This window comes from Etheostoma cragini, chromosome 19 (genome assembly GCF_013103735.1).
Source record: "Etheostoma cragini isolate CJK2018 chromosome 19, CSU_Ecrag_1.0, whole genome shotgun sequence".
Lineage (NCBI taxonomy): Eukaryota > Metazoa > Chordata > Actinopteri > Perciformes > Percidae > Etheostoma > Etheostoma cragini.
Window position 1 is genome coordinate 8,311,698 of NC_048425.1, and position 21,825 is coordinate 8,333,522.

At 41.5% G+C, this 21,825-nt stretch overlaps 1 protein-coding gene across 11 annotated transcripts in view; it reads right to left on the reverse strand.

Moving 5' to 3' along the window:
- Window positions 1-3,953: 3,953 nt before the first annotated feature.
- peli3 (pellino E3 ubiquitin protein ligase family member 3) overlaps window positions 3,954-21,825 on the reverse strand; it is a 28,451-nt gene continuing 10,579 nt past the window's right edge. For 6 of the 11 annotated variants that reach the window (XM_034856780.1, XM_034856786.1, XM_034856784.1 and 3 more), the window contains 6 exons: window positions 18,580-18,780; window positions 14,704-14,833; window positions 12,636-12,737; window positions 9,779-10,003; window positions 6,327-6,515; window positions 3,954-4,808 (listed from right to left, as the gene is read on the reverse strand). In XM_034856780.1, the coding sequence (XP_034712671.1) occupies window positions 4,209-4,808; window positions 6,327-6,515; window positions 9,779-10,003; window positions 12,636-12,737; window positions 14,704-14,833; window positions 18,580-18,780 (1,447 nt within the window). In that variant the 3' untranslated portion in view covers window positions 3,954-4,208. Of the gene's footprint in view, window positions 4,809-6,326; window positions 6,516-9,778; window positions 10,004-12,635; window positions 12,738-14,703; window positions 14,834-18,579; window positions 18,781-20,663; window positions 20,797-21,825 lie in introns of those variants that run through there. The other 5 variants (XM_034856783.1, XM_034856788.1, XM_034856785.1 and 2 more) reach the window with 2 other exon arrangements.

The following is a 21,825-nucleotide window of genomic DNA, read 5'->3' on the forward strand; positions in this document are numbered from 1 at the left end:
AACAAATCATAGTATAGTACATCGAAAAAAGTGGATAAAAAGTCATAGTGTGTCAAAAAAAGTGGAAAAAACTTCCTAGTATAATATGTTGAAATAAGTCACAATATAGTATGTCGAAAAAATTGTACAAAAGTCACAGTATAGTATGTCGAAAAAAGTGGATAAAAATCACAAGTTTTCATTCCTGGAAATGTGTACAGTATATTTTTATTAATTTTTTTCATTTTACCATCATGCCAATTTCTAAAATTGTTATGAAATACCAATCATGGCCTTGTGTTTTACACATACAGTACATGCGGTCCATTGGAGTGCATTGTTGTCTACTGAAGCCACCACAGGAAACAGCGCCCTCCCCAACATCTACCGGAAATGATACATTTTAATGCTTCTGAAGTCTTGTCATTTTTTATGCAATGGTCTTGAATAACCTGTAACAGCAAAAAAAGACTAAAAAAACATAATTTATTTAAATAGTTTTTATTAATGCCTCTGCCCTGGTTTGATTTCCCCTTGTAGTCATTGAATGATTTACTGCAGGTAGACGTAAACATATAGCTATAGTAACACATTTTGACAAGTCACAGATTTCATCTGAACACCTGAAAAGCCTGTGTATCCAGCCAGGGAAAGAGAAGCAGGAGATTTCTTTTTATAGGCGTAATTGTATTTTAACGTTATTGTAGAAGTTATCTGCTGTAGTCAAGGCTGATACTGGGGCAGGACCATCACAGAAAAGAAGGCAATTAAACAAAGAACTAAAAGATAAAAGGGAAAGTGAAAGACAAAAGGGGATAACGTGAGTCACACTTGATCAGAATCCCCACAAACTGAAAGTTACATATGGCCACTTTAAGTAAAAGTATGCAAGCATCATCAGAAAAATGTACTTAAAGTATTAAAAGTAAAAGTACATCCATCTTCGTCCGCCTATGCGGGGTCTGGTAGTAAGGGCAGCAGCTCCAAAGTAAAAGTACTCAATGCAGAAAAATCCTCACGTTTTAGAAACTGGAAACGATCCAAACAGTTCAGTGTTTAATCATCCAATAATTTCAGCTGTTAGGGTAGGCTGTGATATTATTGGGTAATTGAATTTATAATAAACATAGTTTATATTGTAAAGTAACCTGTAACTAAAGCTGCCAGATTATTCAAAGTAAACATGCAATATTTTCCTCTAAAATGTTAGACGTAGAGTACACGTAGAAAAGGGGTGGGAAAAAATTCAAATTCGTATTTAAGTGCAGTACTTGAGTTAATGCACTTCGTTACATTCCACTACTGCCAGCATCAATTACTCGGGCTACCATACAGTAGATCTCCTCCTCTGTCATCCCCATGGCAGCGCCCTTGATTTGTAACCCTGCCTCTCCCTGGGGACCTTTAAATAACCTCACCCACCGGGCAGATCATCTGTAGGTGCGGGCAACTCCCCTGTTGTACATCACGTTGGAAGGGTATATGAAGAGATACTTGACGTTGAATATTGCCAGTTGTTGTTCAGGGTTTGGCTTTGGCACTGATAGAAAAAAACCTGCGGCAGCTCTGGGTGGGATTGCAGCTGCCCTCTGCATCCACTCTGCACTCAGCCCTATTCAACAGATATCACATGACGCCATACAAGCAATATCTGCTCATTTGTTATCTCAAATACCACGTGTGCCTTCATGTGGTTGTTATGTTGAAGATGTGTGTACAGGTGCAGTTTGCAGAACATCCTTGTGGAGTTCTTGAATCTGTATAAATTGGTTTGGGAGTGTTTTTTCAACATTCCCCCAGTTATTGAAAAAGGTGATGTGCAGCTCTTCTGATAATAAAACTGTCCTCTCTCTCTCTCGTTGCTTCCTCCCCCCCCCTCTTAGTGGGAAGGCATGGGGTGCTTGGTGACCTTGAGTTATTTTTAGCACAGTGGGGACACTTATTACACACAGAGACACTCCATAGAATCTGCAGTTTACCACGGTGTAGTCTGCATGCTGGCTGCCATGACTACAATGTGAGGGCTTCTTATACGAAGAGGCATTAGTATTCGTCCAGCAACGTGCAAACAAAAAATTGGTGTGGAGCAGCCTTGCTAATAAAATGTTGCAGCTACGCAAGTACTTGAAAGATATTACCTTTTTTATTTTTTACAACTCTGGGCTTATTTCGGAAATTTTGGCCTATAGCAGCTACATGCTTAATAAGTTAACTCGCTAATACATGAAAACACAGCTACATTGCTATGATGAAGTCTGACAGTTAAAAACAAACCCAAGCATTTAGAAAGGCTCAAACAAGCAACAGTTTGTCTCGATTATCTAAACCAGAGTGGAGTTGGGGCCCTTGAGGGTATTCCCAGCAAAAAGGGGAATTGTTTTTTTTCACTATAACTCCATCCATAAGTAACACATCGACATAATGTATGACTGTTAATAACAGAAAGTGGATGAAACCCATACGTGCGATCTACCGGGATGGGGGTGCCGCGTGGGATTTCCCCGTTTCTGGTCTGAAAAGATAAAAGTTAAATTTAGGCGCAAAACTTAAAAGAGGAAAAAGTTTGTGATTTGGAGTAAAACACTCCCAAGGAACGAACAAACGTTTTCCGGGTGAAAGCATTTTGTTTTCGCCCCTGAAGTGAACTAAATTCCCCAGCTAGAGGAGCTGTTTTTTGTTGACACCATGTTGTGCTTTTTCATTTTTAGATTACTTCCCTTTGAATTTTGAAGTTGAGTGGCAAAAAAAGTTTGGAAACATTGATCTAAACTACTTAAAGGAGAATTCCGGTGCTGTCAGTAGAGAGAAAAACAAAACCAATCGTTGCTGTCTACACCTTGTTATTCTCCTGCTAGAGTTAGCACCCAACAGGCTTAAACAGGGCAAGTTTCTGTGTTGTAGTTTGTAGACGGTCCCTAAGCCCGGCTGAATTAGACACAACTTTCATGCATTTCTTTCACATCTACAGCAATCAGATTTACTGTGTTCTCTCAGACGGAATCACTGCACATGGGTAGGCACACAGTAATGACATTTTGAACATATTTAGAAGTTAAAACATGTTTAAGACTTCCCCTGTTTCAGCCTGTTGGGTGCTATCTCTAGCAGGAGGATAATACGGTGTAGGCAGCATTGACAGCAAAAAAAAAACAAACAACAGAGCTACGTGTTGGGGTCGACCAGAATTCTCCTTAAACTCACCTGAAATGTTTTAGTCCGAGAACAGTTGTTGTAATTGAAATGGTCCAAGCTAAACCAGGAAGTCAGTCTATAAGGCTGTAACATGTTTCTCCAACATCATAACTGTTTTCTTTTTAGACTTCTGAATCATCATCCCAACTGGCAGTTGGATCGACCAATCAGCTTGTTTGATGCGAGGGTAACATCTTTCTTGATTAAGATGTTATAATTCCTTCTTAAAGATTCCCTGTGGAGTTCTAGACCACTAGTCCCGCAAAACATCATTTGTTGGTCCCTGTTTTGTTCATCTTGTGCGCACGCACGCACGCACGCACACACGCACACACACACACCAATGGTTTCACACTCTTCCACTAATCAACAGATGGCACTAAAACACTGAGACTTTCTGCAATGTCCCAAGAAAGACAGTGAAGAAGAAGACTGCAAGCTCGTAAACATGAAATTCAACAATCCAGGATTTAAAATACTTTTAAAAAGGTGCTTTTTATAAGCAAGTAAATATGTGCATCATGTTAGTTAGACCTTTGTTCAATGTAAACATAAACTTTGTTTACAAAAACTCAACAGGGTAATTGAGATAATACTTACACTTAATATAAGTGTAAGTTTTGGTAATCTTTTGGTTTTCACCTTTTTAGACTCGTAATTAGCTTCCAACATGTCTGGTTGTCTTGTTTTTGGCACCTTCCTATTAGTGTTGCCGTCAAGCTCCTAGTTGCACAATGTTATGAGCTGAGACTAAGCAGGTACAAAAGATCACTAAACGCATGTTCATTTCAACACAATTTATTTACATATTCTCCTTACACCTCATATTCCATGTGAAGCATTCGCAATCTACTATTGCATGGCACTTTCAGGTCATCATGTCAACGGTCTTTTTCTTGTACTCATCAGTGCTTTCTCTGTCATCCCACACTTGAGTGTTCAGATTTTTGTTCCAGCACACATTCTTTTTATTTATTTTTTTCGGCACGTCCACCTCTGCTCAATCCACCATCACATGTGGATCCCATGTCTGGGCTTCAATCGACGGGGCCCTGGAAGATTAGTTTGATGTGGCCCTGCTCCCCTGTCAACCAGGTTCCACAGAAGGGGCAGGCAGCATGGAAGGCATGGGTGCCATGGGGTAACGGGATCTGGCTCCACCCCACCACAGTCTTTTCTGAGCATACATGGCCGCAGGGGCAGAAAGCGTGAGTGGGCGGCCCGGCGTCCAAGTACAATCCCCCCTCACAGCCCAGCCACAGCGGCACGTAGGGGCCCACTCGCCGGCACATGGGGCACTCCCTCTCCCCGGTGCTGGCTGGTGCCGTGCCCCCGGGGCCGGCGGGAGCCTTCTCCTTGCGGTAGCCCCAATTGTGGTAGCCGTGTACATGGCCGCAGTTTACGTAGACCCAGGGCTGCTTCTTGTCAACAATCTCGCGCTGGGCCAGACTAGGGAAGGCCAGGGTGTTGAAGCCCACAGGACACTGGGGCCGGGCGGCGTTCAGCTCCTGGCGAAGGGACTCCAGCTGTTTGAGGGTGGGGGTGTGGCGCAGTCCGGCGGGGGTCCTCCACAGCAGAGTAGCCCCACACAGATCGATCAGAGAACCGTCCTGGAGGGTGTTTGACTCATTTTCAACCTCAAGAGGAGAACAGAAGAAGGAAATGTAGCAGAGGAAAGAGAAGAAGAGAGGGTTTGTCAGTTTTCATCAGTAGGCTGTCATTAGCTAGGACACAGGAATTGATTTGTTGATTTGATACTGGTGGAGTTTATTAAACAACTCTGCTATGGGCTAGTAAGTTCCACTTTGTATCGCCACATGATGGCACTGTGCTCAACTAGTTATGGTTCAGACAGTTGACTCCCGTCTATTGCAATTAGCTTCACTCAAAATATCATCATCATCATCATCATGTACGCATCACATATACAGATGGAGTCTACAAGTTTGTCAATTAAGGAAAGTATCCTGTGAGCAGGTGTTTGAAGTTGAAAACAAGGCTATCTACTTCATTAACAGCCCCAATGGGGTGTTTTGCCCTACTGCTGCCACTTTAAGAGATCATTTCCTACTCCTGTCTATTAAGTTTGCAGATGACACCGCGTTACTAGGTTGATTTCTAAGGATGATAGAACTAAGCCAGGCAGTTAACTTGAAGGCGAAAGCAAAGATAGTAGTGGTGGGCTGTATAAGTCACAGTGGCCATTGACCCCTGGTCATCAATGGACAGGATATTCAACAGATGCAGGTTTTTAGGGTGTATCTCCAACAGTGGGAGGTCTCCACAACAGTGCTGAGGAAAGCTCTGGTATCCACATGTTCTCGATTACTGGTGAGAATTGATTCCAAAATCACAAGCCAGGAGCTACCGTCCAATGCTCAGGTCTCCACCATTAGGGACAAAGTGCTACAGCATTATACATGACTTAATTTCTTCCATTCCCCTATAAAAATACTGAAAAGTATATAGGACAGCCAGATTCTGCAACAGCACCAGGGTATTCACTAGGACAGCAACCAACAACAATTTCCATTGTTGATTAATCGATCACGTACTCGGTCTAAACATTTTCCTAAAGCTAAAGATGACGTCCTCAAATGACTCGTTTTGAACTCAAAGATCTATAGTTTCACAGATGGTGAAACTATATACTAATATATATTAATCCCGCAAGGGAAATTACAATGTTTTCACACTGTTGTTAGAACAGTCATTACACACAGGCCTGAAATACACACACATGCTCAGTACCTGAGATGTACATGCACCAATGGCAAGATGTCAGAGAGAAGCATCTGTTAATGGACAGGCACCCCAAGCAGTTTGTGGTTCAATGCCTTGTCCAGGAGGTGAACTGTAACCTCTCCAGCTACCAGTCCACCACCGTAATTTGGTCCACATGGGGACTTGAACAAGCAACCATCCAGTTCATAACCCAACTCTCTACAGACTGAGTTACTGCCAACCCAAATATCAGTAACTCAGTCTGTAGAGAGTTGGGTTGTGAACTGGATGGTTGCTTGTATATATATGTATATTAAGAAAAGGAATTCAGAATTCCCTGGAGTTCATGGGCTAAAATCAAGGTTTGTAACTTTGTGAACGTATTGAAGCAAACTAAGGACTTATTATCCCATCAACCCCCTTGATCTTACCAGTTTCCCCCTCTGTTGGGCTGAGCGAGTCTCCCTCAGGGCAAAGACGTTTCCACAAACTGAGATTTCCCTCCAGACGCCCGGAGCCGGCTCCGACACAAACTCCCCCGCAGGGTGCATCACCAGCACCCCGTTGGTAGTCAGGCCGTCCATCAAGCCATCTGACGTCCTCCATTTGGCGGCCCGCTCCTGAGAGACCCCGCCACACACAGACACCAACACACACACAGGCAGACGTAAAGGTTAGAGGAATATTGGGGAGGCACAGAGGGATGATAGTGGAAAAGGATATAAGAGGTGGCAGGCTAGAAAAACAGCCAACGTTGCTTTTCTGTACTGCTATATTTAGCTCAGTACAGAACAACTACTCTACTGACTGATGCACAGAGATACACCCACGCTTAACAATGCTTTCCTGAGAGAGAGAAAGAAAAGATGTTTTATGAACACAAATTAGCTCTGGTGAAACAGCAGATTTCTGGCGTGTGTAGCAAAAAAAAGAAACTGGAGACTTACTTCTTCAAACATTTCTTTATGGCTGTTGCTGCATTGGAGATTGGAATAATTTCACTGGATGGGCTCAACATAAATGTTTATGGCCATAATAATAATAATTGTTTTAGATCACATGTTAGCAAACCTACAGATTGACTTATCAAGATAGACAATGAGTGATTGTGTAACGTGAAATGTGTCACGTGTAAAGGCAAATTAAGTCTGCAGTTACTTTTTAGTCTTTTTTGGCCCATTGTTTTAGTTTTATGCACCATGTACTCTTATAAGCTTAGTTTAGTGAAAAAGGATCTGATAAAGCCCCTGTACATTAGCTGTTCAGCAGCAGTCAGACACAGTTAGAGACTAACGGACAGAGTGGAGCATTTAGCTGCTAAAAAGACAAATTTTGTCTCAGGAGTTGGTGGAGACCAAAGCAGAGCTAAAAGGAGAGTCAATATTGGACTTACATTCATCAGGTGGACACAAACACCATATTAGCAATATTAACTGTATAAGGTGATCATATGTTAATGTTATGTTTTCAGCTTTTATGATTTATTAAAGCTTAAAATAGACTGCTAAAAATGTGTCATGTTTTTAACGTGCCCCCGCAATCATTTATTTGGCTAGTTCAGTCTGAGTTGTGTGTGATTGTCGGACTGTTGCAGAAAGTTGAAACTTCCGATGTATACCCCCAAATCCCTCCTTTAACTGTTTGAAAGCTTTATTTTTATAGAACTATTTAACAGTACTTTGTTTTAAGCACACTGAGGCCTTTAGGAAGACCATCAACAATGTCGTCCAACATGGTGACACTGAACTCAAATGCCCAGCTTGTGTCTTCTGCATAATGTTGAGTATGTACATGCATTGTTTCCTGTGAACCCCTTGTGTGTCGGGTTTTCAATTTGAATCCAATCTGAGAGAAGCTGACCATTAGCAACAATGAAAACAATTAAATAGTGAGGTAATGACATTGTGTTAATATATTGAACGGCTTGTGCTGAAAAAATGGTCGGCCATTAAAAAACGGTGTTGTTACATAATGAAATCTCAATGATTGTTACTTTAAGGTCTTTTTATAGATAATCATGCATTATTTATCAAAAGGACAATATTTGTTCCATATATCATTGTTATTGATGTGTGAAAGGCTGGGGAAGTTATACAAGCCTCAGTAACGTGTGTGTGTATGTGTGTGTGTGGGTGTGTGTGTGTGTGTTGAGCGCTGGTTGTTGACTTTATGTCTCTGACTGCTGGCCTAGTTGTCGGGGGGGTCTTGATGAATCTTGCATGGGATAAAGTCATGCTGTCATGGCCATTATTGGTTTGCTTTATGTGACGTTTTAGACCCCGCCACCCCAACAGCTCCTGCAGTGGTTTTGGGAGCTTGCACATCGTGAAATATATCAAAGAAGAATCTACTACCCTGGGATAGTGCAAGGTGAAATAACTACTATGTGGTTAGTTAATTTAATAACATTCCTTTATGGAAATTGGTTAGGGTTACTTTTTTGCTGCTAGCTGTGGTACGACTCCCGACAGCTCTACTCACTGAACTGAAGATACAGCAAGACAGAGCCCAGTGGAGGAGTGCTAAATTGGCCTGATGGTGCATGACTGTGCTGTCTTAATGAACATAAGCAGTGTGCTCTTTTCTATTTAAGGATCATCATGGTTTATTCCAATTCAGGTCTTCCCATTATAGTTCTGGTCTTTCTTATCAGTGATGATACAATCACCAAGTTAAAAGGAAACTATGGTTTCATTACAATTTAAGTTTGAATTACATAGCTTTAACCACTGATCACAATACTATTGTACTCTTTAAAGGTCCCATATTGTAAAAAGTGGTGGACCGACCAACTAACAGACTAACGTCTGCTGCTAGCATCAGTGCACCATTTATGATCAAATTTAAAGGCTCCATATTGTTAAATGTGAGATTTCAATGTCTTTTTTTTTTATTAAGAAGCAGGTCAAAGTGCTATATAAATAATGTGAAAGTATCAACATGCTCAATCCAAAAAGAAATGCACACAGCCTGTATTCAGAAACTGTGTCTTTAAACAAGCCCTCAGCACTTTTGTACCGTTGTGATGTCACATCTATACTATATATAGGTAGAAAGTGCCCCTACAGTGCCTTTACAGTCCTTCCCGCCTGCAATGAGGGTGCAGAGACGCCAAGAGCATAGATACAGAAGACCTGGAAATACTGATGTGTTTTATTTCAGTAACAGCGCCAGGCAGTGTGCCCTGCTATCTTCTTGAATAATATCACAAGGTAGAAACCCAAAATACAAGTATTAACCTGGAAATGAGCATGATATGTCCCCTTTAAAACAAGAGCTGAGATCTTGGAGTGTGACTACATTGCTAAAAATAGGTCCAACAGGGTAAAAAATGTGCAAGTAACCCTTCATTCCTAAATGTCAACATCTATTTTGGACAGCACAAAATGATTATGTCAAAACTAAGAAAGTAGGTTAGAAGCATAAAAACCCAAACTATTTGGTGTACCACATAGGGACTACACACGGTGATACAGTATGATGTACTGCATGCTATAATATGTTGTTTGTTCAGTGACTGGTTATGTAACCAGACACATACGCATCTCACCAATAGCTTGAGACAGTAACATACGACCAGAAGCAGTACATAACACACCCACCCACCCACCCACCCACCCACCCACACACACACACACACACACACACACACACACACACACACACACACACACACACAAACACACACACACACACACACACACAGCTTCTAAGCTGCCGCAAGCCAGGTCACATACACTGACACCCAGTCCTCGCAGCTATGATGTCATCCGTGGGTGGCACAGCCATGTCCCTGATGTCACTCTCACCATGTTTGCCATGGTTACCATTTCCTGTGTAGTTTACCAGGAGAAGCCTGAACCCCAAAAGGGAGAACACTCACCCCCAGGAAGATGTTCTTTGAGGAGTCGAAGCCGGCGGCGTAGATGCGGGCTGTGTAGGGAGCGCTGCGTTCACACATGATGCGGCAGGCGTAGCGGGAGATAGTGCTCTGGGCCGACTGGCCTCCGCCGCCACCCTCCCCTGCCGAACCCCCGCCCTGACCGCTGCTGCTGCCCGCCGTGTCCGTCACCACAAAGTCGATCATGCTCTCTGTGGACCGGCCAATCTGAGATCACGAGAGAGAAGAATCCATTATCATCATCATCATCATATCACAAAACAATAAGAAGAAGATGTGATGTTTGTATTGAAGGGCTAGTTCACAAAAACTACAGAGTATCGCATATAGTGGTGAGAGCTACGTCTGGATTTTGAGATGCCTGCCCATGAGATTTTTCACCTTGGGTTACTAAATCATCACTGTCGGTGACAAAATCAGTTCATCTTTACATTGGTGACTAAAAGTGCCATTTTACTAATGTGCTGTTAAAATAACGATGACATGCTGCGTTATTGACTTTAGACCAGGTTTTTGTTCGTCAATGACGCGATCACTTTCCACTGCCTCAAGATAGCAATACGCCAAGAATGCACCTGAACACACCTCCCTGTAAGACCAGCACGCCCATGGGCGCACAGATGGGCGAAAAAAACACAAACAAGTTCATGTCTATTGTAATGGACACAAAAATAATGAACTAAGCTTCCAGGTCTGAAAAGTGAAGCCAATGCGGAAGTGCCATAAACCTGCTATCCATCTAATTTCCAGCAGGGGGCAACTCTACTGGTTGCAAAAACAAGTCTGTTTCTATATAAGTCTATGAGAAAATTAGCCTACTTCTCACTCAACTTAAGCTTGTGTTACCTCAGGAAACTTTGACCCACTCACTGTATGGTTTCACTCAACATTTTGGTTGCCTAAAAATGTCTTGTTCAGCGTTCTGCCCAACAAGCTAGCCAGCGCTTGCGTTTTCTGCGTGCAGCACCCAAAGTGTTTACCTGATGGTAAATCTCCACTGGATGACTCACTTCACAACGGTTAAAGACCGGCACCTTTCCCTCTTTAACATTTAGCTTAACGCAGCGCCATTGCAATCATTAACAAGACTGCCTTGGCCGCGTCATCCTTCCCAGCTCCACCCTCACATCACGTATGATTTAAAAAAAAACTAGATGGAGACGTTTAAATTACCAAAGTCAACGCTGTAAAACTGCAGTCAATAGACCAATGGGTGACATCACTGCTGCTATGTCTACCAATTTTACAGTCTATGTTTTTTTTTACATCCTTTTCCAATACTATGAGCAACACAATATGAATTCCATCCGCCTTCATTGGATCTTGGTGGAGGCAGAATATCACAGATATCTTACATATATCTATAAAGGTTGGCAAAGCAAACACTGTGGGTGAACCTTCCCTTTTTAACAGAGCAGACAGAGGCACCCCTGTTGATTCGGTCTACTGGAGTCACAGCTCTCTATGGATCTCCTTGATGATGAGAGAAGGTGGTTGGAAAAACAACTGTGAGCTACTGAGAGCAGACAGGTCTGACTCATCTCCTCCTGTATATTTTATATCTCCTCAGCCATTTTTCTTCTTTACTTCTCAAGCTCCATCTTTGTTCCTGATTCCCCTACTGCTCTGCTGTTTTTTGACAACAAGGCTTGACAAGGCTGTCAGCTTACAATGACAATATTCAAATGTAAGAAACCTTAAAGGAAAAGTACTTTATTGGACGTGAGCTTATTGGCTTTTTTTCTAAAGAGTGAGATATGGATATTAAACTGTAACGTAATTATATAAGGAAATGAATAACCCAAGGTCTCGAGACGAGCATCGTAAGCAACTGTCATCCTTAAAACCTATTCATACTGACAGTGGAAGCACAGCAGAGTATTTATGCATTTTATGGCAGGATGAAGAGTTGTGGATATTACTACATTAAGCTAAGACATTGATTTCTTAATGAAATGAGGATGTCTAAAGTGTTTTTTAAAGGGTTGCACTGTTGGCAAAAGAGATGCAACAAACTTAATAATAAAACAATACAACAAAATTATTGTTATCAGCAGTTTTAGGATATTTAGGCTACATCTAGACTACTGCAGGCAAACGCAATCTACACAATCTACATCCATATTAACCCGTCTGACAACACATGACCATTCTCATACATTGGGCACCAGATTCTCTGACAACAGTGTTGAAAAGTAAGAGTAGGGATTTATCAGCTTGGACCACGTCTACCTAACCGATAAGACTGACTGACCCCGCTTTGTTGTTTCCAAAGGTCTTTGTTTGTATCCGTCCAGACTACAAAGCAACCGCGGAGTTTCCCAACCAAAACGGGGGCAGCAGAGTTTGCAAATGTCTCCGTTTTAAGTGCTCAGAAACACTGCAGTAGTGTGAAAAAGAGGCATAAACGTAGGAAAAGATTTAGGTTTTTTTATAGCAAAATGTAGTGGCCTAAGTTTAAGAGCTGTGCTGTTTCTAGTGCTAATGTAAATGTGTTAATGAGCCACAATTAGTTTCAAATGTGTCAAGATGTCGACAGAAACTTTGCAAACCTCTCCTGTAGCATATTTGATCCACTTCTCTGCTGTTGAAGTATGTTCCAAACAATCTTCGGCGTTTGTTGGCTTGGTTTAAAGTGTGTTTCTCTCACCTATTTACGGCTCTTTTTAATGACTTTTTTCGGTCAACCTGTCTCTTTTTTGACTACCAACGTCCTATTTCTACATTAGGTAACACAGCTGAAAGGTTGAGTTGGCATGGCACATGTGCACGTGTGTGTGTGTGTGTGTGTGTGCGGGTGTGTGTGCGTGTGTGTTTGTGTGTGCGTGCAGACACTGACCTGAAACATGTCGGTGTTTGTGTCATGTGTGTACTCCACAATGACAGAGTGGCTCCGTGACAGTGTGTAGGAGATGCTGTGCTGGCTTTTGTTGCTGAGTGCCTGTCAATGGAAAAGACATTATCCAGGTCACATAACAAGGAGAGCTGAAGGTCTGGCTTCCAGGAAAATCTTTCCAGAGGACATTTACTGTTCTAGAGGGACAACCCTGGCTCAAATTAAACTAACTAAATAAGGAAGTGATCATTCAGAACATATATGCAATACATTATATGTACAATGCATATATACAATACAGTTTGGCACAGCAGTGCTATTAGCTAAATGCTAAGCATCCTATCATGCTCACAATGGTCCTTTTTCCATTCTACCATAAAGTGGAATTTACTAAAAGTTCTCTCAAAAAAGAAATGTGGATTAAGGCCGTGACACATTTACCCAATAATAGGCCGTTGGACAGTTTGGCAAGGTCAGTGACTTGAGTCTGTTCAGCCTGTTCCGTGCCATCGTCTGTCGGAGGGGCTGGCGGCTTTCATTTTGGTCGGCCTGACATGTTGAGTCGGAAAGCGGGCACTGCCGGCAGTCAGGTTCAAATGACCAATCAAGTCGCCATGACAGTCTGGCTTTGAATTTCCGGAGAAGCCAGACCCACGTGACACGTTCATCCAATCAGCTGCCGGTTTTCATTTTTGGGCGAGAACACAGATTAGCACTGCCTGCCGTCATAAAGACGTATTACGTCTCGTCGCTTTGCTGTGTTCCGAGGAACTTTTTTGACCAACTCGGGAAGACTGATCGGTCCAACTGCCTTTTCTGTCAAAGGTCAGCCATCTTCTTGGTGTGTCAGGGGCTTAAGGCATGTTTCCATCAGCTGGTTTTGAGTCAACAAACTTGACTGCAGCAGAGTTTGATCAGAAGTTGGCGCTGTATGCTATGCATGGCTCTAATCCGCCAGTAAACAGAGGATGCTAACCAAAAACAAAACAAGTTGCCTTGGCCATATAACCATCTACGAGAGAAAAATGGAGAGAGCTCCTTAGGAATTAGGTTAAATTGCTAAATAGCTATTGGTCGTGTTTCAAACTGTTCGGAGCGGAAGACAAATGCCTTATGGGAATATCCAGGAAGATGCCGACAGCATAAAGAACAGCTGAGTCCTGTGAGTTTGCTACTTCAGAACTTGACTTGAGGAGCTAGATAGGATATGGAAATGTCCATATCCCATCTAGCATATCAAGTTTTTTCCACAAAGGCAAAAACCACCTCAAGAGAGCACTACAAGCTTTTTGGGGGCAATAAAGCAGGTTTTAGAATTGTTGCCGTTTTCATACAGCTTTTCTAATGCTGTAGGCCTACTTCAAAGTGTTCTTAAAAATATGTTTATTTATCCACAACTAATGACAATGCTAACATGCTGCAGGTAATATTGACATTTTTCAACATTGTTCATTAGCTAAGCACTAATATAGATTGTCAATTCAATTGTTAACTAAAACCATTTTTAAAACCATATTATTACACAACATGATATTTTATAATCATATGTAAAGAAATTTAAATTTAACAACAAATAAGAGTCTGCAAAAATGAGTTTGCTTTGACATTTTGGTAATCAAACTGCCAATTACTAATGTCTTTAAATTTGCTAATCAAAAATCAAATGTTTATAAGTCATTAGAGAGAACATTTCTTAAGGTTTGTTCCATTATGCTAACTGAACAGCATGAGAGAACCTGTCAAATTATTATCAGTATCTATTTTTTCTTTTAACACTCTCATTTGCCGACACCTGAAATGAACACTGCAAGTAAAGAAGATCCTGAATTTGTTAATACTACAGTTAACGTTGTTTAATGTAACACCCTCACTATGACGTATTTTTTCCTACTTTTCCTTTGAAATTTCAAAGGAATGTGTCGGAGTTGCAGATGGAATAGACATGTTCACTACAGATATACGTTCAAGTAGATTTGCCTTATGTCCCAGAATATGGAATGTGGTTCCTTTCTACCTGGGTCAGGGAAAACATCCACAGTTTCAACAACAGCCCAAACTGTAATGATCTCACCTTTGACACCAGAGGGGTTGAGACATTGTGAATAACATCAGGTTTGACCCCGTTGGCTTTAGGTCTCTTATAGAGGGCCAGGCGACTTCTTCTGCGACCCTTGTCCCCATTGGCCAGTGACCCATTGTGCCTGTGAAGCATAAGAAGAACATTTACATGATTACAATGATGTTAATAACTGGGTTGAATTGATAGTTGCATTGTGTGTTTAGTTTTTACTTCTCCCCCTATATTTTGTTAGAGTGTCTAGATTCATTTAGTGGCTGTAAAATCAAAACCATAAAACTAAATGTGGTTTAAAAAACAAATCCAGAAGTCAAGGCCCGAGCAAGAACAATCTCTGCTGAGTTTTGTGGGTGGCCATGATGTTTCGGCCCTCCTCTCCGACGGGGTTCAGGAAAAGTTTGATTTTTCAGCTCGCTCCGTTAGTTTTAAAGGAGTTGGCTAAGGCTAAAGCTAACGCTAGCAATACTAAGCCGATAGTTGTTGTCGTCTCCCCTCTTGTTAGCCTCGTCCTACTAGACAGTGTGTAGAAGGGCGGAGCCAGGCTACCAGAGTGCCTCTGGACAGATCCAATAGTTTTAAACTTCAACAGAGTACCCGCCTTCAATTTAACACTTGTCAATGGGGAGTGACCAGGCCCTCTGCACAAAGGAAATGTTCCAGAGTCTGGTAGGACCAGGCTAGGAGTTGCCCAGCATCAGGTACAAATTCACTTCTTCAACGCCACACATGACTACTCATTTTTAATGATTCCTCAGATAAGATTTAAACTGACTGCTAGGTTATCACACCTAATAGCCTCACATTTATTGCACAAATATGCATAGAACCTATTGTCCATTTTGAACCTGATTCTATCAGTATCCAGATTAGTACGATATTATATTTGGACTTCCTCTGGCATCAAAAATTTGAGAGAGAGTGAACAGCTTCATATGTATATGTATATATAAACACATACATATGAAATAGAATATGTACATGAAATAGGCACCAAGCTGATCACTCTCTACAGTCCAAATATAATATCCTTGGATTTATTACAAATTGGGTGAGTTATCTAGTATTACCTGCCATGATTATTGCAAATTATGCTGTAGGTATAATGACCAACACACTCTCTCCAGTTATGTTCTGCTGGCCACAGAGAAGACATGATTGGATGGATGTTGTAAAATGTCGGTGGCAGGTAATCTGCCTTGCACTGTAATCCCATTCACAGAGAACCAAGCCGTACTCATCATCCATCAAGCGTTCATCATCCAGTGCATGGATCAATAGGTCGAGGAATGGAAGCATATGTCTGTGTCTCTATGCCTATGGGAGAGACATCCTTCTCTCACACTCATATGCAATGTATAAAATGTCTATCTGGTTGGCGTTCCTCACTGAGGTTAAGGTTTAAATGTACCACGGGGACTCTTTTGTGTGGACTCCAATTAGCTCTTTTTCCTCTTATTAACGGTCTTAAATGAGACGTCATGCTAATTTTCAGGTTCTTACTTGTATTTTTGTTTCTATTTAAATGTTCACATGCTTTAATGTTCAAAAAACACATTTTTCTCATTCTTTCTGTCTGAATATACCTTTTATGACCCTCTGTCCGTTTTAGTCCCTCTGTCCGTTTTAGGTCCTTAGTGTCTGTTTAATGTCATACTAATCCAGAACAAACCCAGGCTGATTTGTTCCATGTAGCATTGGCTTATATAGTGTGGTGCAGAATATTAAAAGGCTTTTTAGATATGGTTGGTGGCTGGCTGGGGGCGCCTCATTGAAGCCAACAGCTTAATTATGAGCCTGCGGTAAAAAAAAAAAAGTTGTTTTTATTGTTCAAGGTAGGCAATTAACTCTGCATGCTAAACTATTGATTTACTGAGCCTGGTAACCCCTTATGTCCCATCTGACTTGGTTAGTCACTAGCATTTCTCGACTACTTAGGTTTCTAGATTACATAAGTAATCGTCCAGTTTAGACGCTAAGTTAAGACTTGGTTAGCCTACTTTTGCATAAATACTAGAAGCAGAGGCAAACAGCTTGCCTCCTCTATTGTACGTTCAAAAACACACTTACCCACAAACCAGCAAATGAACCCCCCAATTTTTTTATCTGTTCTAAATGTAATTTAAAGGCATATTCTTTCAAGTTTTTAATGCTCAAGTGCTATTTGATTATTGACATATTCTGGTGGTAACTCAGTTCCCATCAACAGTACAAGCAAATAAATTTAGTTTTGTGGAGAGAACCATCTGGAAGGGCTTTGAAAATTAAACTGCCATTCAAAACACCATTTGTTTAGCCATTTCTACTCAAGGAGCTTTGTTTTTGTTAGCCATTCACTCCTGTTAATGGATGCATTATGAGACCCGCTCCCTTTCTTCCATCTCTACTGCAGCCTACAGTGAGAGAAGGTTTAAGAGGAAATTCAAATAAACTCTCCCACAGATCTACATGCAAACCAGACCACAAGTTTTGTTTTGTTCACTGGCAAGCTATGGGGAAATGCAAACATACATAGAAATAATTTTTGCATGAAAACACACACTAAAACCCATAGGGTCTCTGTAACCCTTTAAGCCATCAGCAGTCAGTCCATGTAGGTAAGGTAAGTAGAAAATATTGCAACGTACATCTGTCTATTTGTCAATTGTATCCCAGCTGACGTGTCAAGATGCAAATGGTCTGATTTTGTTCAAACCTTGGCTCCTAATACTTCAAACTGCTTGTGTTTGAACAATTACTCTGAGTTCGGTCAGATTGGTTACTTTGATCGTCCTTAATGGGAAAGAGATTATCATCTCAAATATTGAGGTTCACTTTCAAAAGAAGATCTGAAAAAGAACCAGTGACACATGGACCCACATCATTATATAGGGATCAACCATATCAGATTTGATTGATTCACTCTTGCTACCTGATATTTAATCAGATTTTAGATCTGAGAACCCAACCCAGTCTTCTTGAGATCTCTGTGACAGATAGGGTTGGGTATTGTTTATAGAATTACGATACCAGAACCAATACCTGTACCAGTTCCCTTGATTTTGATCATTTGATACCCATCGTGTTAATGGGAGCAAATCAGTTGTTTAAAATGCCTCCACATATCTCCCCATCCATATGATTTTTACACAAATGTCCACAGCCTTCCAGGATAATTTGCTCTGGTTTATTGGCATTTCTTTAAACACATCACAATCATATAAGGTGGTGCCCGACATAATAATGGTGCCTCTGCAAAATAGCCTTAAGAAGGAACTTGTTTTGGTTGAACATGTGCTTGTTCAAAGTTGTTTTGGTAGTGCAACAGAAAACTCTGATTCAATAGATAGTCTAGCTAGCTGTCTGGATTTAGCCTGCAGAGATCTGAGAAACAGGTAACCATAGTCCTCATAAGTTGACCAGAGTTTAGAACACCAACACAAAGAAAACCGAAGGTTAGGGGCATCCGGCGGATCTTCCGGCGACACCAGAACAATCCCGTAAAGGAATCGTCGTTGATATAGACTAACTGTGACCAAAACCATTAAAAAAAAGTCTTTTTTAAAATCTTAGTACAAACATGATCAAATGCAGGTATTGTTTGACTGGAGAAGTTTCATTACTTATATTTGCTACTGGGTTTATTTTGGTCGATACTTTAAAGTTATCGAGTACCAATACTCAGCTCTAATGAAAGCACAGCGTTTGAGATTGCAAACTCTTATGGATCTAGTTCTTCACTGAATTCCAAAGCCACACTCACACTTGAGGTCTTTGGACCTGTGGAAAACTATATTTTCAAAAGAAGAGACTCACTCCAAAAGTATATTACAAGCTCATACTCAGCCACAGGCAGACATATACATCAGCGGACACGGCGCTTCGGTATCTCACCCTAAGACGATGAGCTCGCCGTACTTAACGGGCTCCTTGTCCTCAGGGAAGACTCCGTCGTGGGGTTGCGAGCTTGAGCCCAGAGGAGGCGAGGGCTGGCTCTTGTTGCAGGATGGACGCAGCTCCAGAGATGGGGGGGGACACAGCGCCTCTGAGCTACCCTCCAAAACCATGCCCACCGGCCACAACTGGGGCTCACTGCTGCGGAGGGAAGAAACGGGGGTTCAAAGAGAGAGTCAGAAGATCTTGTGTTACTGATGAAGAGTGTAATGTGTGAGAGTAACATGCAATAAAACACTGTATGACACCTGAAAGAAGGTAGCTGCTTACTATAAAGAAATAAACAACCAACTATTTAAACAAGTGTAAATTCATCAAATCATCACAGATAGGAAAAGTTACCTTTACATTAATTACAGTCATATTACAGCATTGTAAACACACAGATTTACAGATATACTTTAGAGTCAAGATTTTATTTGGATATATACAGTATAATTGTTATTCACAACCATAGACTGTTGAAACATGAGGTCATAATGGCATCCCCGACATGTTTCAACAGGTAGGTTTGAAGCCTTGAGTTGTGTTTAACTGGCATTTTTGTCATTTGAGAGCAATAACTTGAGAGAAAAGTGCTAACAGCATGGATTCAGCAGCACTTGATTTTATTTGCCAAGTGAGAGCGATGATGGGGATCATCGTACCAAAGGTGTGCACTCTGCATCAAATGTTGATATTGGCCATGCTGGGATATCGGTCAGCCACTCATTTCCAATCTTTTGCATTTGCATCCATGTTCAACGGCAAAAAACATAAAAAGCCAACAAATGTAATTCCAGAATAATGGGCAGAATGTGTATTATTTTTGCAGCACAGGAGGGCTAGCCAGCTCCAGTCTTTGTGACGCTGGCTCTTCTGGTAATTGTCATCCTCTTTATGCGACTGAAGTGCTTTCTATTTGCTGAGCCAGGGCCTTAACAAAGCAACCAGCCCATCCAATAGGATTGGATGAGCACAGGCGATTCAGCTTTTTCCACAAATGCAGATAAACTGACACCTGTATCTTTGAACCCTGCTCATACTTTATGAGGCATGTATTTGTGCCATTTTAGCCGCGGTGATGATTTACACTTGACAAGTGACTTCTGGCAAGTGATATGGAGCCCAGAGAGGAGTGGTTTAAACAAGAAAGCATGTCCCCTTCACTCACTCTTACAGTTAACAATCAGACAACGATCAGACATTTTATACCCAAGATTCTTAAGGAAGCCAATGGCCCTGAGCATCAGCCAGCAAACAGAGGTGGAGCAATTCCATGATCACCTTCTTCCATTTCAACTATAGGTTTTTTTCTTAACAATGGCACTTCAATGCTTTTGATTGGAGTCCTGTCAAATCAGACTAAAGGCTTGGCATTAAAACACATTGGACCCAACATACCATTTTCCGATAACAGAAATCCATAATACACCGGCAAAATGACAATGACAAGCATTTAATTAACTGGCTAGAGAGTAGAGAAAAAATAATATTATGCTAAAAAGAGTGGGGCCATTCCTACCACATACTGTATGAATCACTATGTGGATATTTTGACATTCGTTTTACACAAGTCAAACAAAGCTCAATCCCTGTCCCTGCACACAGGTTCCAAACCAGTTCTTAACGCTCAAGCCTATTATTAATCAGAGTGGGCGAGGCCACCTACACGGTGGAAAGCAAGCAGTGAAAAAGCATGACAAAGCCCTACAAGCTTTGTTCTCCCTTTGAGCAGATTAGATAATCATCCTGGCAATTTGCAAGAAATAGTAATACTGAAAATATTATCCCATGTTTGGACACTTCTTTTTCTTCCCTTTCTGTTTGATTTATGTGTGTCAGCATTAAGGAACAGCCATTTTTAGATAATCATTCACACAAAACTAACCCACATGGACTGCACTACCAGTGAGTGGACTGCATTGTCATTATTAGTGATTGAATTTTGGCCATCTGATGGGAACTGATGAGGAGGTACCTCCTCATAATCAGATGACAGATGGCAAAGGGCAGATTCAGGCAGCCAGTGGCCATTTCATTACAAAGGCTCTCTGTTGCCCTGGCTGGATATTGAGCGGTGAAAGTGATGCAGAGGTGGAGGCAGAGTGGACTCAGGGGAGGTTGGGTGGACAGAAGCAAATGAGCAGAGCATGAGCAGCAGGAGGAAGAAATAGAGAAAGGGGCTTCCTGTGGGTAGCAGAATGCCTTATTGATTGTGGTGGGGCCCTCTAGATCTTAACACAAGAAATTTATTTATAGCCTCAACATAATTTATCTAAAAATATAAATGCCAAATTAGGGATTAGGAGGTCGCTGTTCCGACTTTTTCGCTCTCGTAATGCTAACGCCTGATCCGATTCCAATGGTTAGGATCCCAATCCGGTGGATTGGAGCATCCCTAATTGAATTCAGTTTCAATTAAATTGTATTCTTAGCATCAAATCATAACAGAAATTATCTCAGGCCATAGCCTTCTTTACAGTGGTGGAAATTACTTCAGGAAATAGCGGCCATCAGCTCTACAGCTAGATCTTAAATGGGGGTGTGTACATATAAAAATAAAGTGATAGTATTTTTTAAAGCTGTCATCATGGTTCTCCAAAGATAAAAGTATTGTAAAAGCATGCGTATCAAGCATGCTTATTGGTTTGTCCTACGCCTATCAAGAGGGGGCTATGGAATGGAAAACAAATACGCAACTGTTACACGGGATGATTCCCACAGGTATAAAACAAAAGATCTGTGAATGTCTCTGAGCTACTTCATAGAAGATAGAGGGAGGATAAAAGGTCTTAGTCTAATGGTAAAGGTACTCTACTGCAAACGTGCCCCTCTCTGCATTGTAAGTGATCTAACTGAGCAGAAATAGCATTAGGATCACCTACAAGAGCATAAGAGCCTTGACTGCCATTTGTGGATGAGTGGATGTAGACAAGGAGGAGGATTGTGAGGTGGGAGTCAGAGGAGGAGGAAGAAGAGGAGGAGTGGGTTTGAAGGGCAAGGAGAGGTGATGGAAAGATATGAAAGGAGGGGCAGATGTGAGATGCTGGTGCTGGTCTACTGGAAAACACACACACACACACACACCAAAGCTTCAACGATCTGTGTAGATGATGAAGTGAGGAAGGAAATGAGGAAGAGGAGAGTGAGGCGGAGGGTGTGTGTGTGAGTGTGTGTGTTTGTGTGTGTGTGTGTGTGTGTGTG